At 41.7% G+C, this 17,963-nt stretch overlaps 1 protein-coding gene across 2 annotated transcripts in view; it reads left to right on the plus strand.

The window, feature by feature from the left end:
- Positions 1 to 17,963, plus strand: part of STON2 (stonin 2) — a 150,750-nt gene that overhangs the window by 48,085 nt on the left and 84,702 nt on the right. For both annotated transcript variants that reach the window (XM_040641587.1, XM_040641588.1), the window contains exon 4: positions 11,323 to 11,520. In XM_040641587.1, the coding sequence (XP_040497521.1) occupies positions 11,323 to 11,520 (198 nt within the window). The remainder of the gene's footprint in view (positions 1 to 11,322; positions 11,521 to 17,963) is intronic.

A 17,963-nucleotide genomic window follows, 5' to 3' on the forward strand; every position in this document is an offset into this window, starting at 1 on the left:
GGAGGATGTGAAGTTTTACATATGATCAGGGAGTGAGTTTCTGAGCAGTAACTTTTCAGTGAAGGCATGGGGGAAGCAAGGAGTGAGCCTTGCAGTAATTGGGAAAGGAGCTGTCCAGGTGAATGGAACTGCAAATGATGAGCCTCTGAGAGGGTGCGGTGTCCTTGTTGATGGTATGCGACGGAGTGGGGTGACATGGGGAGGAGAGAAGGGGATGAGGCAGAGAGGTCATGAGGACTGAGACCACGAAGTGCTTCGAGGGTACAGGGAAGACCTTGGCATTCACTGTGGAAGAGGGGGGAAGCCATGGGAGGATTTTGAGCAGTGATGTGGTAAGGTCTGACTTTGATTCGAACAGGTAATGCTGTGAAAGCTGTGTGGCTGCTCTGTTGAGAACAGACTGAGAGGAGGAGGACACTTGGGGAAGCAGGATGACCCGATGGGAGGCCTCTGGAACCATCCAGAAGGGATGGTTATTCCATGAAAGAGGGATATGCAAAAATAACCTCCAACGGCCACAGGAGCGCTAAGGCCAGCGAGAAAGGCCAACAGGTCCACCTTGACAAGAAATGGTTTATTAAAGGGACTTAGGGACAGAAGCATGTCTTGGGCAGCTGCAAGCTGAATAGATCTCTATGACTCCACCTCCTGTAAGACCTGGCTTTTGTAGCCCTAGAGGCTGGGGAGGAGTCCGGGTGGACCACCCCAGGGGGAATGTTTGAGAGTGGTGCTGTGTCACAGTCATTTCTCCTGTGCTGACTGAGGACGTTAGGCCCCAAGGGTGTACTTAAGGGTGAGGTTAGACAAGAAAGAGTAATGGGGGACGGGGCTGTGCTCAAGAAGATGTCACGTTGTCATGCAGATTTGTCTACAGCTTTGTCCAGGAGTCTGGGTCACTGAGACACTGAGTGTCTTGGGTCAAGGTGGTAGCTTGGAGATGGTGGGAAGTGATTGGATTCCAGATGTATTTTGAAGGGAGGCCTCGGAGAAGTTGTGATGGACCAAATGAGAGAGGAATCAAGGGTGGCTCGAAGGGTTTGTTCTGAGCACCTAGAAGGATGAAGGAACTGGTGTGGAGGGGCTGCCAGGAGCTTAGTTTCAGGTAGGTAAGGCTGGAGACCTACGTGGAGATTTCAGGTAGATTTGGACATAAGTTTAGTTCTGGAAGTAATAACCCACTTGACCCTTTTTCAGTGCGTCTTTGTGCAGGCACTTTTCCAAGTGCTTTGCCAGTATCCACCTAATCCCCCTGTGAAGTGGGTACAGTTGTCAGCCCCATTTTTGCAGGTGAAAACTTTACAGCAGAACAGATAGGTTAAGTAACTTGCCTCAGGTTGCAAGACTGGGCGTAGAATGAGGCAGACAGTCTGGATCCAGGGTGCCGGCACCTAACCTCTTAGGAAAGGAGGGGTCGCAGATTTCTATCTTTTTTTACTGTATTCTTTGCTGGATGGATGTGGCTGTGAAGAGCCCCGGTGTCAGCAATCTGCTGCCCTCCGGCCCAGGTGTCCAAGGCCTGGCCCCTGGGAGGAGAGTCAGCCCCAGGCTCCACACTTCCTCTCCACAGCTCAACTCCTCTTGTGGCCTGAGGACATTCACTTCAGAACCTACATAAAGTGATTCATCTAAGATTTCTTTTCTTTTTAAAGATCTTTTTAAATTTTTATTTATTTGTTAGAACACAAGCAGGGGGAGTGGCAGGCAGAGGGAGAAGCCAGTTCTCCACTGAGCAAGGAGCCCCATGCAGGACCTTGGGATCATGACCTGGGCCGAAGGCAGACGCTTCACTGACTGAGTCACCCAGGCGCCCCTCATCTAAGATTTCTAAGCTGATAGGTAAATAAAGAGTATTGAGCAAATGAGAACAGTGCTTTTGAGATGTAGGGACTTTGCCTCTCCCAGCTGCATTATTTCTAGTTACTCTTTCAGGGAAATACTGAAGTGTTATCCTAACAAATGTAAAACACCAGTGTGAAAATACAAATAATTAAACTAGCTTTCTTTCTCAGTATCTTTTGATATGTGGTTTTAATAAGCTTTATTTACCTATTGAATAAATATGAAGGAACATATTTAAAGTATATATTAAATGAGAAAGAACAACAGTACAACCCCATCACCCAGTTTACTAAATAGAATATTGTCATCACCCAGAAGCCCCCATGTTTCCCCGCTGATCATATCAGACATTCTGTTCCTCCTCCCTGTATCACTACCCTCCTGGAGTTTGTGATATAAACTACATTATTTTTCTTAACAGCTTTTCTGCCTACACATGCATCAAGAATGATATAATTTAATTTCACCTCTTTTTGAACTTTATATAAATGGAATAATACTGAATGTATTATTTTGTAGCTTGCTCCTTTAACACGACATTATTTATGACATTTTTCCATGTCACCTGCAGCTATAATTCCTTTAGTTTTTATTGCTGTGTATTCCATTATACTAATATAGCACGATTCAGTTATCCATTCTATTACTGTCAAGTATTTGCCTTGTTTCTACTTTTGGCATTTAAGAATGTGTTTCTATGAGCATTTTTTTTTCCTTCCTATGAGAAATTCTAAACATACAATCTAGAGACCAAGTACAAGTGGTTCTCTCATGTAAGAGTCAGAGGGGACTTGCTGGGCTGGAGATAACACCAAGCCATTTTCTAAGATGGTTCTAGTTTACTCTGTCAACCATGTATAAAAGATGCTGAGTCACCACTTCCTTGTCTGCACTTGAGATTGTCATATTTTTCTTTTTTTAAATATTTTTTTCTATTTTAGTCATGAAGAGGCATGGAGAAAGGGAAGGGGAAGAGTAATGGTATCTCATGTGGTTTTAATTTGCATTTTCTAGATTGGTGAGACTGAGCTTTTTTTTTTTTCCATTTGGATTTTTTTTTTCTTTCATAAAAGTCCTATTCAGGTGTATTCTTGTTGGGGTCTCTCCCTTTTTCTTGCTGATTTCTAGGAGTTCCTTGTGGATATGATATATGGCAGTATATCGTACACATGGATGTAGGATAAAGCGGATAGTGTTTTCACTCTCTTTATAGTTCCTTTTGTAAAAAGAAGTTCTTAATTTTAATGATATGAAATTTGTTTGTTTTTATGCTTAGTGCTTTGTGTGTCTCAGTAAAGGAAATCTTTCCCTACCCTGAAGTCATGAGCGTGTGTGGGGATATGTCTTCTAAAATATTTCTTTTCTTTTTTCTTAAATTTATGTATTTAGGGATACCCGGCTGACTCAGATGGTTAAGTATCTGCCTTTGGCTCAGGTCATGATCTCAAGGTCCTGGGATCGAGCCCCACGTCGGGCTCCCAGCTCAGCGGGGATCCTGCTTCTCCCTCTCCCTCTGTCTCATCCCCTGCTTGTGCTCTCTCCCTCTCTCTCTCAAATGAATAAAAAGATTTATGTATTTATTTGAGAGAGTGAGAACACACATGAGCATGGGGGAGAGGGGCAGAAGGAGAGGGAGAGAGAGTTTCAAGCAGACTCCACCCTGAGCTTGGAGTTCAATGCAGAGCTTGATTTCATGACCCTGAGATTATGACCTGAGCAGAAACCAAGCGTTGGACTTCAACTGGCTGTGCCAACCAGGCACCACTAAAATATTTCTTGTGGAGCCTTTTATGCTTTGACATTCAGTCCACCTAGAATTGAATTTTCCATTTGGTGTGAAGTAGGAGTTTAATTTCATTTTTTTTCTATATAGTGTTTTACTATTATTTCTATTATTTTATTCATTTTTTAAAAAGATTTTATTTATCTGAGAGAGAGAGAGAGACAGCCAGTGAGAGAGGGAGCACAAGCAGGGGAGTGGGAGAGGAAGAAGCAGGCTCCCAGCGAAGGAGCCTGATGTGGGGCTCGATCCCAGAATTCCTGGATCACTCCCTGAGCCGAAGGCAGCCGCTTAACGACTGAGCCACCCAGGCGCCCCTATTTTATTCATTTTTAACATATATTATTAAAATTCTGCTTTGTTCATATCTAAATAGTGTGATTCTGCTTATAATATGAGGAAAAAATATGCAAGGATTTTGAGAATGAAGTAAATCTGTAAACCGATTTGGGGAGAATTAACATCTTTACAACATTAACTTTTTAAAACCCTAATTATATCTCTCCACTAATTTAGATCTGTACAATCTGTTAATAAACTTTAGAAGTATCTCCTCTGAGGACTTGTGCATCTTTTGTTAGATTTATTATGATATACACTTGATTTTTTTGGTTGCTGTTATAAATGCTATCTTGTTTTAATTTTCTATATATTTCTTATTAATTTTCAGAAATGCAGTTATTTATATTTTTAAAAACACAAGCACTCTGCTAAAATTATTAATTTGATAATTTCTTAGGGTTTTCTGGTTATTTCCTATATAAAAAATATCTGCAAAGAATGAATTTTATTTTTTCACTCCTTTTTATTTCCTGCCTTACTGTGAAGGTTCTGACCACACATAGGATGTTGAATAGAAGTGGGAGTAGTGGGCACCTGTCATCTTGATCAGGATCTCCAAGGGAAAGCTCTCCAGCAGTGCATAGTGTTTGCCATAGGGTTTTGGGGTTAGCTCTACTATGTCTAGGGAACTTCTTCTGTTTCTAGTCTGCCAAAAATTAACATGAATAAATACTAAAATTTATTCAGTGCTTTCTCTATATGTATTATGATGAAAATATGGTCCTTAATCCTTTAATGTATTATTATGGTTAATTACATTAATTTAGTAATGTTAACCCACACATTATCAACAGGGTGATATTACCTCCAGTGGGGCTAAAAAAGTTCTTGGGGGGCAAAGAAATCCTATTCTTTTTATGTGTACAGCATAGTTATATATACAGTACATGATAGATATACAATATATCTGTCTATTAAAATTTAAAAGGGAATTGATAAACTGGACCTCATCAAAATTGAAAGTTTTGCTTTATAAAAGACCCCATTAAGAGGATAAAGAAAGAAGTTATAGACTGGGAGAATATATTTGCAAACTACATTATCCAACAAAGGACTAATATCTAGACTATATAAAGAAACCTCAAAACTCAACAGTTAAAAAAAAGCAAGCAATCTAATTAGAAAATGAGCAACAGACAGAAACATATGTTTCACTGAAAAGGATATACAGATGGCAAATAAGCACCTGGAAATAGGTTCAATATCATTACCAAAAGGGAAATGCAAATAAAATGAGTTATCACTACACACATATTAGATGACTTAAAAATAGTGGTAATACTAAATGCTAGTGAGGATGCAGAGAAATTAATTGCATGTTTAGTTTTATGAGGAACTGTCAAACTATTTTCCAAAGTCATTGTTAGGGTTTACATTCTCACCAACAATACATGAATGATCCATTGTATGACCTAGCAGTTGTACTCTGGGGCATTTATCCCAGAGAAATGGAAACCTAGTTTCATACAAAAACCTATACAAAAACCATATGTGAATATTCAAAGCACCTTTGTTCACAATAGCTAAGAACCGGAAACAGCCCAGATGTTCTATGACAGGTGAATGGTTAAACTACCTGTGGTTAGTCCATACCGTGGAACAGTACTCAGCAATCTAAAGGAATGAAGTATTGATACATTCAGCATCTTGAATGAATCTCAGAGGCATTATGATGAATAATAACAGCCAATCCTAAAAGGTCACATACTGCATGATTCCATTTATATAGCATTCTTGAAATGACAAAATTATAGAAATAGAAAAACAAATTAGTGGTTGCCCTAGGTTAGGAACAGGGCATGAGGGGAAAAGGTAGAAATGAATATAAAAGGTCAACATTCCATGTGGTGATGGAACTGTTCTGCATCCTGACTGTGATGGTAGATACACAACCTACACACTGATAACATGACATAGAACTAAATATTACATACCTAAGTACATGTAAAACTGGGGAAATATGAGTGAGATTGGTAGATTGTATTAATATCAATTTCCTGGTCATGATATTCTGCTGGGGAGGAGGAATGTCAAGGGAGAGGACGATTGGGGAAAAAATGTCAGTGGGGCAGTAATGAGAAAAAGTTGAGAAATACTGTGCTAAACCAACCTTGCATTCACTGGATAAATTCAATTTAGTCATGATGTAATTCTCCTTTTCATCAGTCTAAGGATTCTCTTTGATAATAATTTATTTGGGATTCTTGTATCTATGTCCATGATTGGGGTTGACCTGTAATTCTCATTTTGGAGAATATAAGTAAAAATCAGATACACTTTGTCAGGTTTTAATGTTGAAATGCTAAGCTCATAACATGAGTTGAGTGCTCTCTCTTTTTTGTACTCTGAAAGATTGAAATTTTTTTTTCTTTAAAGTTTGATAGAACTTTTCAGTGAAACCACCTGGCCTGACATTTCCTTATGATAATTTATGTATTGATTAACTTTATTTGACAATTATTGGACAAGTCAGGTTTTTAACTTTCTTCTTGAATCAGTTTTGAAGTTATAATTTCTTAGAACTTCTACAGTGTTATCTTTTTTTCAAATGTATTGGTGTAAAGACATTCATTATTTCTCCTCATTGCCTTCTAAATGTATATAGCATTTGTAATTATGTGCCTTTTTTTCATTCTTAAGGTTATTTGTGCCCTCTTTTTCCTTGATTTTTCTTGGCAGTTCTTCAAGTCTATTACATAGTCTTCTTAAAGAACTTTTTAGCTATGTGCTTTTTAATTTCAATAACTTATGCTTTTATGTTTACTATTTCCTTTCTAATATTCTTTATTTTATTTTGCAGCTCCTTTTGTAACTCAATAAGTTGGAAGCTTATTGTATTAAATTTCAGTTCTTTTTTAATATAAGCAATACAACTGTTCCTGATAGTACTGCTTACTTGCATTCTTAAAATTTTCACATACACTATTTTCATTATTGTTTGGTTCTGAATATTTTCTAATATTAATATTTCTTCTTTGACTAACAAATCATTTAAAAGTATGTTTCTTAGTTTCTAAATTTTTCAAATTGTCTTCTATCTAGTTTAGATGAATAGATGCTAATTATAGCTAGATAAGTGATTTGGATAACTAGAGACTTCATTGTATTGTAATCAGTGTTCGTGGTCTGTTTGATACCAGTTTTTGTTTTTTGTTAAAATCTGCTTTATGTCATAGCATGTGGTCACTTGCCGTAAGAGTTCTAGGTGTGGGTTAGGAAGAATACGTATTCTTCATCTGTTGGTCTGTGTATGACCATTAGATCAGCTTGTTCATTTTGTTGTTTATATCTTCTTTCCTTGCTGATTTTTCTGCCTGCTTGTGATCTATCAGTTACCGAGAGAAGTGTATTTAGAAATCTCCCACTATGATGATGGACATTTCTTGCTTTCTGCAGTTCTGTCAGTTTTTGTATTAATAATTTTAAGACAAAGTTATTAAGTATATGCCAATTTAGAATTATCATATATCTGATGAATTAAAACATATAATTTTATTGTGGCCCTTTGAGTACTTCTTTTTACTTTATAGTCTATAGGCTACAATATATCCGGTTCTTTTCATTAATATTTTGTCATGTATGACTTTCTCATCCCTTTACTTTCATCATTGACAAATCTTTGTATTTTAGATGTGTCTTTTGTGAACAGAATATTGGATTTCATTTGGTTTTTCAGCTTGATAGTCTTTTTCTTTTAGTGGGAACTTTTAGTCCATTTACGTTTATTATCAAGCACTGGTATAGTTTATTCCTGTAATCGTATGTTTCTTTTTCTCATCCTTCTTTCAGATTAATTATATTTTGTTTGTCTAAATTGTCTTTATTGTTCCCTGACTTCTGAAGATCTCCTCACTGAGTACATAATCCTGTTTGACAATTATTTTCTGTCAGCTCATTGAAGTGTGTATTGGCTTCTCTTATTGAGAAGGTGGTAGTCAGTCTAATCATCGTTCCTTTGAAAGTAATCTTATTTAAGATCTTCTCTTTGTCTTTGGTCTTGTATAGTTTTGATGTCTACCTGCATAGTTATCTTTGGTTACTCTGCTTGAGATACCATGGGATTTCTAATTTGACAAATAAAATGTTTCATAAATTCTGGGAAATTCTCAGTCGGTGTTTTGTTTTGTTTTTAAATATTGCCTCTCATTCTCTTCCTCTTCTCCTTAGAAATTCAGGTTATATAGATACCTACAAGACCTTCCCACTCTGGCTCCCATGTGTTTTAAAAATTTTAATTTTAAGTAAGCTCTACACTCAGCATGGGGCTCAAACTTACAACTCTGAGATCCAGAGTCACACACTCTATGCACTGAGCCAGCCAGGCACCGCTCTGTGTGTTTTAATCTGTGTTTCATGTTTTCCTCTCTGTCTTTCTATGCTGTCTGGACAATTTTGTATTTACAGTAGTATTTTTCTTCTCCAGAAGCTCATTTAGTTCTTTTTCAGTTCTGTGTGTTCTTTTCTAATATTTTCATTTTCTTTTCTTCTTGTTTCCTTAAGCATAGTAAACATACTTACATTTCCTGCTTAATAATTCTAGTGTCTGAATTCTTTGCAGGTCTGATTCTGTTCCACTCCCCCCCCCCCCCTCTGGTTTGTGTTTATGGTAACTTGGTTTCTTACATATGTCATGATTTTATTTATTCATTTGTTTGTTTATTTATTTATTTATTTAATTTTTCCATGTAGAACTGAGGAACATTCTGTCTGGGAAGGCTGGCTTTGAGGTATCTTCCTCCAGAAAGGCTTAGTAGTTGCTTTTCCCGGGTGCCTGAGGCCACTACCAACCTGGAAATACTTCAACTATGTTCTCAGACTGGAAGGTTTTCAGACCACACAAGTAGTTTTAGCTGCAAGCCCCTATGTGGGCCAGCCTATAGTTATAAATTCTCAGGAGATTTCTTTTCTCTACCCTGCACCCAGACTTAAGGCAGACAATTTTCTTTGCCATCCTTAGCAGGGGGGGTGGGACTTATTCCTAATTTACGCTTGAACGGATTCCTTTGGGAATTCAAGCTTCATGCATCACATCTTCTGTTAGATTTCCCATCTTGAGTTAGCCCTATAGGTTTTTCCTCCTTTTACTTTCTTCACAAGACATTTTAAAAAGCTCAAACTCAGGAGTCTCCCGTTTGTTCAAAGCCTCAGGGTATGAAAATCAGGTTGTGTGCTGTTTACCATTCTGGGCTCTAACTTGAACTTAGCCTCTGACAATTCGTTGCTTTCTTGCTCACCCTGTAATGTATTTTATTTTATTTTATTTATTTATTTATTTTAAAGATTTTATTTATTTATTTGACAGAGATAGAGACAGCCAGCGAGAGAGGGAACACAAGCAGGGGGAGTGGGAGAGGAAGAAGCAGGCTCATAGCAGAGGAGCCTGATGTGGGGCTCGATCCCGTAACGCCAGGATCACGCCCTGAGCCGAAGGCAGACGCTCAACCGCTGTGCCACCCAGGCGCCCCTGTAATGTATTTTAAATAATGTTATTACATTTTGCCTAATATTTTAATTTTGTTTCCCCAATAGTTTAAAGTGTCTAATCCATTATACCATAGGAAATAGCAGTCCTATAAAAAGCCTTTACAAGTTCAGCTTTGCTTTTGGCTTTTTGGTTATTTATTTTTTCTTCTTTAGCCTTTTGAGTTTTATAGGTACAAATGTAGTTTTAACAGTCTATACTTAGCACAGACTGTTATGAGTGATTTCGGGTGCTTCTGTTGACATAACCAATAAATATTCATTGAATACCTATTCACACCAGGCATTGTTCTAGGAACAGGGGTGCAGAAGTAAGCAAAATGGACCAAAATCCCTGCCTTCCCACCAAGGAGCTTAACTTCTGGTGGGGAAGACACTGGATATGTAGTACATTAAATGGTGATAACGCTAAGGAGAAATGAAGCAGAGAAGGGACTTTGCATCTTTGGAGAGAACAGCTCAGGAATACCTTACTGAGAGGGTAACATTTTTAAGGAAAAAGCAGGGGTGAGCCATAGCATTCCAGACAGAGAAGACCTACGTGTCTTGTAAATGTCTAAGAGAATACAGAATGAAAATTCTCTGTGGTTTCATATTTGTTCCATGTCACATATATTGCTCTTTATTCTTTTTCCCCAATTTTCTCTTAACCCAAATTTCTCTTAAGTCAGCTCTGTAATTTTGAATCTCTAGCTAGGAGAACTAACCTCCCACCCCTTTTTTAAGATTCTACTTATTTTATTTATTTTTGAGGGAGGGGGAGGAGCAGAGGGAGAAGGACAAGCAGACTGTGCACCGAGCACAGAGCCCGCACACGCTCGATCCCATGTCCGCCAGATCATGACCTGAGCAAAGTTGGCCATTCAACCGACTGAGCCACTCAGGCGCCCCAGAGAACTGACCCTTCTTGAACAAGCTATTTAACCTCTCTTGAGTCAGTTTTCCCTTGTGTCAAATAAGACCGCTGCCTGTCTCTCAGGATTGGAGGTGAAATGAGGTAACATTTGTAAAAATGCCTGACATTTCATGAGGACTCAAGAAATGCTGGTTCTTTCTCTTTTGTTCTTTCTTCCCCGTCCATGCTCCTTCCGGCACTTGTGTTTAGTACTTATCACTAAATTTGCAGTAAGACCCTCGTGTAACGCCATGGAGAAACCATGTGGTAGGTTATTCACATTAGAAAATTTCATTTAAAGAAAAGAAATCTCCTAAAGTGGTTTTGAAAGGCTGGATTTGGTGCTCAGGGCTCAGGAGAGAAAGTCAAGCCCTGTGCATCTCCCGCTGGAAGTTCTCCTTCATTGTATTACAGATCAGCAGCCCCAGGAAATCTCAATTTGTATATGTAACGGTCTACAGACTCTCCAGTTACAGTCAGGCTCAAGCAGAGGCATATGACATTCCTAGGCGAATACATACATATTCACCCATCTTCTCTTATCCTTTAACCTAACCTCGCTCTGATTTTGCAGTGTAATTTGCTGAGTTTTCTTGAGATTGTTGGCATGCCACTAAGAATTGAGGCAGGGTAAGGGTAAGGGTGAAACTGTAGGATTCATGAAGTTTTGGGTTGGATGAAGCTGAAATCTCTGTTTAGAAATAGAGGTAGAGCTGAAAATCAGTACTTTTCTTTAGTGAGATTTTCTTCAATTTGAGAGTCATGAGACCCCCTTCTTTGTGGTACTGGTTTTGATACTGACTCACCGGGGGCTCTCAGTCAGTCGTTTCCCCCCGTCTATCATAAGTGATATTTCCATCATTTCCTTGCTGTGTCTGGCTGTCAAGATTTCATAGGATCTGAGCACCATCAAGTAAGACAAGCACTAAAGACAAACAGCACAACTATTTATATTGTATGCTTTTGGTTTTTGGTCTGTCCCCAGCCCTACCATTGACCATGCCCTGCTGGACGTGCCCTTCCTTCGACTCCCTGAGGAGATGCCCTCTGACCTCCGAGAGCAGCTGGACCACACATTCTGAAGACACCAGTAGTCCTAGTTTTGATCCCTCATACACAGACCTGCAGCTCATCGGTGCCGAGGAGCAGATGAGCCGCAAGGCTTCTCAGGCTGACTCGACCGGTAAGATGGAGCCCAGAGGGCTTTGCATAGCACTTTCAGTGACCTTTGGCCGGTCCTAAAATCTCTGCAGCCAGCTTGAGTTGCAGAATGGGTTCAGTGTAGCAGTCATCCAGTCAAAAAGCTAGAATAGAGTGGTTCAAAATTGCATTAGGAGAAAACACGTACACAGATTGGTGGATTGGTTGGCAGAGTGTTAATGCTGGGAAACCACGTGACATTTTATCTTAATGTGCTATTTTCTACTATTTAGTACAAGTACTGTTTCTTGTCAGTTTATTTTCTCCTTGGATGACCGAACCATATGTAATATGCACAAGGCTGAATCTTTCATCCACTCACCTGTGCACCTTCCCTTTTCAGCAAGAGGGAGGTAGACTTAAGCAGAGAAAAAGCAAATGCTATGTGAAGCAGAATGAGAATCAGCACTCAGCCACTGTGTCCAGACTACAAATCATTTGGCGGTTATGTTTATTCTGTTGTGCTTGAATCGAGCTATATGCCATATATTAAATTTCTCGTAAGTGTGAGAAGGATGCTGCCTGGCTTTGCAGGTAGAATAAGGGCCTGTTAACAAGCACTGTACTTGGGTTAGATTTAGGATGGCATAGGATAGATGTATTGTGTTCTTGGTGTTTCTTTTATTTGGCCCAAGGGATTATTTTCCTTTGAAAGTGGTAGAGTTACCGATAATTCCTCTGTGGATGAATTTGCCAGGTGTGTCCAACAATATTTGTTTTTCTTTCTCAAAAACATTGTTTAGGAATTTGTCTCTGGATCATTTTTCAAATTTAGGTAATGTTTGTCTCTATGCTGTGTGTTATTGGAGGGGTCTACACATAGAGAGATTTCTTGCAGACTAAAGGATTCAGACAGGATTTGGATTGGTATTTGGTAATACTGCAAAGAATCCTAGTTTATCACAGTCTCTCTTCACAAGCCACAGACCCTTAGAGCATTTTGTTTTCATACACTCTCCATTCTGGTTAATCTCTGTGGCTGATGATCACTGACAGTGGCTGAAATGTGTCCCTACAACCCATTTCCACTGTGAGGAGCCTTTCGTGGTGGAAAGGCACCATCAGAAACCGAGGCGGTTGGGAAGAGGCTGTACGCNNNGGCTCCTTGCTCTCAGCTGCCTTTCCCAGCCTTCCCATGAGGAGCACGCAGACTCGGGTTAGACGGCTCAGATCCTCCTCCTTCCATTTACTAGCTGTGTGACCTTGGGCAAGGTCATTAATATCTTTATGACTGCATTTCCTCACCTGAAAAGTGGAGTTAATAGTCCTGCTTACCTTGTTGTTGTCCGTTCCACGTGAGACAGTTTATGTAAGACAACTTACGTGATGCCAGACACAGAAGTGATCAGCATGGACTTGGTTTCTTCCCTCTCCTGCCCTGGGTTCTTATCGCTTTCGAGAGGGGGAGGTGGGCTCCCCACTGTGGAAAAGTCAGGGTCTCTAGGCTCGGGCTGTTTTTTTCCAGTGACCTCTCTACTCAGATGAAAATTGCTTCCATTCCTAGAGGTTCCAGTGATGAAAATCAGAGTCCTACTCTGAGCTGGACATGATTAATCTGTCTCCACAGCTTATAATTATTTTCAGTGTCTCGCTTTTCTGAAGGCACATTAACAGTATTACAGTTCCCACTGAGAGAACCTCTTCCCTCATTGTTCTGGTCAAGGTCCTGGCAGGAGGCAGATGGCATCCTCAAAAAAGGTTTATCTGGAGAGGGTTTAATGAATGGACTGCTCACAGAGGCAGCGAGAGCTAGAGTCATGGCAGAGGGACTGCCTGACAGGTGCTGTGGGTGTAGGAAGGACAGAGCCACCTCCAGAGAGTTGGTGGAGTGGGGAGTGAGGACAGAGTAAATGCCCAGCTCTTGTGCTAGTGCTTCCCCCTGGCAGAGCCCAGCTGGAAGTCAGAGGGCAGCCCACAGAGGTCAGCCCACAGGCCGTAGAGCTGCTGCAGAAGTGGGGGAGAATGGATTTGGGGTGAGGGTGCAGGTGAAGCAAATGCAGAATAGCCCACACGCTTTCGTCTCTACCGGGAGCTCAGTCGCCTGTAGTCTAGGGTCACTCTGGAGAAGCAAAGGCCAAACTAGACAGTAGAATGAGGAGTGATGCTCTTAGTTCCCTCCTTTAGTGGGGGACAGTTTCTGTAGCTACGGGAGGCTAGAGGTACGCCTTTTGGCAACCATCCTTTGTTACAGAAGTAATAATAAATCATAGCCCCACTTCCCGAGTCAGTGCTGTGTGCTGGGATATGACGTGTATCATCCTGGGCCTTGACAACAGTCCTGCAGGGCAGATATCTTTCTCCCCATTTCCTAGTTGATCCTGAGTCTGGAAGGTGAAGATGCTTGTCTGAGACAGTACCGCTAAGAAATGGATGACCCTGGATTTCAACCAACATTCCAAAGCCTTTTACCATGATTCCCAAACCCAGCCGTGCCCCAGAGTCATTGTGTTTATCTTTTCGCTGTCTTGCCTTCCAGACCTTCTGTACAGACACACGTACTTTGCCATGGGGTTTATTTTTTTCAGTTTTTAAAAAAGATTTATTTGAGAGAGGGCGTGTGCACACACGAGTGGGGGAAGGGGCAGAGGGAGAGAATCTCCCAGCAGACTCCCTGCTGAGCGAGGAGCCCCATGCGGGGCTCGATCTCACAACATAGGAGCTCAGGACCTGAGCCGAAACCAAGAGGTGGATGCTTAACTGACTGAGTCACCCAGGTGCCCCAACCATGGGGTGTATTTTTGACAGAAATAGAATCAAAAGGTTTTTAAATAAGATGTGTAGTAAGTGGCATCTGAGGGAAAAGTTCATATTCCCTTAACACATACGAGTGCTTCTGGATAACTGCTGTTTGCCTGCGGTATTGGGTTATGTAAACAAGTTTCTGGACACTCCACGTTGAAAAGAAGTCTCCTCACTCTTTAGTAATCAGCCAAGGGCCCAGGTTGGCACAGGGGAGTGCCTCCATCTCCTTCCCACCTCACCTCCACCCGCTCTTCCAGGTCCACAAGTGGCAAGCAGCGTGCCTTGGGGCCCTGGAAAAGCGAGAGGCCGTGACCGGCCCAGGCTGTGTGCACAGTGTTTGGATGCAGCCCCAGAAATAGAAACCCGGGAGTCTCTTTCTGAACGGCCTGACCTGTGTAGTCAAGGTGGACTTCAGCTTTGAAAAGCCTTTAACTCATCCTGGATAAGGAAGAACAAGGTTTAGGAGAATGACCAGATATTTCTGAACCTGTGGCATTTATCTTTCTACTTCAGTAGTAGGGAATTTATAAATGCTTTCATTTGAGCTTTTGAGAGCTTCAAAGAAATCCAGACACACTGGAAAGCCCCCCAGTCAGGTGACTACCTGTCCACCAGCTGGCACCAGGCCCGTGCCAGTGGTCAGCCTCTTGGAAAGCTCAACTGGGAGGCCGGGTGGTTCAGTGAGGGTAAACTAAATCTTCATGAGGGTCGGGAGCAGATTCTCGTCTGTTGCGGGGCACGTCCTGTCCCTGGAGCCACCGTTCCTCATCCATGAAGTGGGGCCGAGTGTCCCTGCCCAGGCCGGGCAACACGGTACGTGTGGAGCTGCTTTATGCACTGCAGAGCATAGCAGGGATTTTTTTTTTAAAAAGATTTTATTTATTTATTTGACAGAGAGAGAGAGAGAGACGGCCAGCGAGAAAGGGAACACAAGCAGGGGGAGTGGGAGAGGAAGAAGCAGGCTCCCAGTGGAGGAGCCTGATGCGAGGCTCGATCCCATAACGCCGGGATCACGCCCTGGGCCGAAGGCAGACGCTTAATGACTGAGCCACCCAGGCGCCCCAGGAATTTTTTTAAAACCCTAATTTCACAGCTCTGGGCCTCATGTCCTTTTGACATGGGAAATAAGGATAATACTACCCCAAACAGGACAGTAAACCGTCCGCGTGGTGGGATGAGACCTGAGAAGCGTTTTGCAGTCTTCAGGAGTGAGCTATGGGGACGTGCAGAGAGGTGCTGCGGGAAGTTCGGGGGGTTACTTTCTGTACCAAGGGCTTGAGGGTCCTGGGGAGGAGCTGCCTTGGGGAGACTTTTGGTATTTATCTGCCCCCTGCCCCATGCCTTTTAGCATTGCAGAAGGAGGTAGAGGGGGAAGAGTTGCAGCCTCCATCGGGAGCTCCCTGGGCCCAGGTGGCCCCGGGCTGTCCCTGGCAGCATGCTGTGCGAGCCTGCAGCTGGGGCAGAAGCCCTGTGATTCATCTCCTGTGTGCAGAGGGTTACGGGGGCCCGGGCCCAGCCTGTTTACCTTGGCCCCATTGCTCGCTGCTGGGCCGCAGCAAGCCGCGGACTCCTCCCGTCATCTGTAGAAGGACTTCTGCAGGGGTTTGGCGATCCCATCCCCAGCATACTTGTGGGAGGGCGAGACTCTGTGATCAACCTGTACTTTCTTCTCATTTTCTCACCAAGGGGGTAATTAGGAGGAGGAAGGCAAACAAATCCCCTCACCTTGGTTACATCACAGGGCATGGGCAGAGCTGGCGGGCACGTTGATATCTGCTCTGGGATTCAGCTCTCCAGAGCAAATGGCAGGAGAACTGGGAACAGGCAAGATCTTTAATAACACTTGTTTCCTCTCTCACCCCTGCCTCCCCGGGGGCTCCCTTTCCCTGGATGACAGGCACACCCTGTCATCTTTACCAGGCAGCCTCGCTCTGTAACGCCAATAGTTTTACACGGGATGATAAACAGGAAGAGTGTCGGGGGAATAAAAATAAATCTTTGGAAGTTGGTGGCAAGCAGGAAAGAGAAAACACAGAAATGTTTGCAGGAGCACATGCTGTTGTTAAGTGATGGACTTCCATTTTGGTTTTCTTTGATATACAGGGTAAGTGGAGAGTTCAAGTGCAGGATTAGAATGCTCAGTTTGCATCAAGCCTGGATGAAGCACATAGCAGGTGTTAATAACTGTCCGTTGAATGGATCCTTGAATGAAAGGAGGGAGACTGCAGGTGGGGAGAGTCGTCTGCATCCCAGACATCTGTGTCCCATTTGGGTTTAAGAGTCCAGCATTCCCCCCAAGTGTATCCCATGCGGCAGTTCAAGAAAAACCGAGGTGCCAGGGGCCAATATGTTAGGTCATGCTGGGCCCCCTCTGATGGAGTTTCACAGGAGTATTAGATTATTAGAGACTTTCATAAGTTCTGAAATTGTGTGTAGTGTGTATATGTGTAATTTCTATGTATGCATATGTGCACGTAATTTCCGTATGTACTTATACACACATATATTTATGTGCTTATGAAAACACATTTAGCCTTCCACTAGCCCATACTGCCTCCCTGGTTAGATCTCAATGTTCAGAAATCCAAACATACATACACATTGGCGAATTTGACTTGGAGGTTCATGCCATTGCTAAAGTGTTGGGAAACCAGAGAAACCAGAAACAAATATTTCGATGAATTGGTCTCGATTTACAAAATGAGCCCTGCTGTGTCTCATGCTCTGCTACACCTCCTGGCCTTTTTTTAAAATTCTAGATTCAGCAGACCCGAGACTACTACATTTTGTCAGACTTTCTTTGTACTTAAACCCTCGTGGCTTTTAAAGCAAACGTAGATCGTCTGTTCTTGCTTCATTTGCATTGACCTGATCACAGTGGAATTCTGCCCGCGCAGTAGGATAGCCCCAGGGATTTTGGACTTTTTTTTTTTTTCCTCAGAAGCAAAAGTTTATACAAGGTAGAAAACTATGGACTTGAGACCTCAATTTTTGTGACAAGAACTTTTTTTTAGATGCTCAAAAAGTTTCTCTGGTTGTTTTTAGTTAAGGATGGTGGGAGAGCATCATCAGGGCTGCGTGACTCCTTATAGGATGTGACATGTTTCTCTGTTGTCAGTTTTCTCCTAGTCCTGCTGCAGCTGGTTAGAGCATTAGACAGGAATCAGGGGCCCAGATTCCCAGTAAACAGTAATTATCATTGTGCATGATGGGGTCATGGGGGTTTCTTGTTCTCAAGACACATTCGTATTTCATGACTTTTTTTTTTTTTTACCTTGAATATATTTTCTTGGAAAACAAAAATAGAGTTAATTTGTTTTTAAAATTCTTTTGCCTAGCTACAAATTTCAGCAGTATTCGTAGTCTTCCTGAACAGTAGTCTACTCCTCAAAATCAAAGAACAGTAGAACAAATTACATCCTTTTTGTCTTTTGTTAATATATATAAATTTGGCCTCATTTCTGTGTTTAGGGTGCCCGAGGATCCTTGATATTCTTGTCTCCATTAAGTTGTGCATTTTGTATTTTAATCAGTGCTGAAAAACAAACAAAAGAAACCCCTCTAATGACTGGTTTCTTGGAAGTTTCTCCAGAGAGGTTCAAAAGTTTCTCAGAAACACAAATGTTTATTGAGTAAAACTGGTATTTTACCAGTTGTTACAGATACAAAAATGAGTAAGTTATA

The sequence above is a fragment of the Ursus maritimus genome, unplaced genomic scaffold (assembly GCF_017311325.1).
Source record: "Ursus maritimus isolate PB19 unplaced genomic scaffold, ASM1731132v1 scaffold_25, whole genome shotgun sequence".
NCBI classification, from domain to species: Eukaryota; Metazoa; Chordata; class Mammalia; order Carnivora; family Ursidae; genus Ursus; species Ursus maritimus.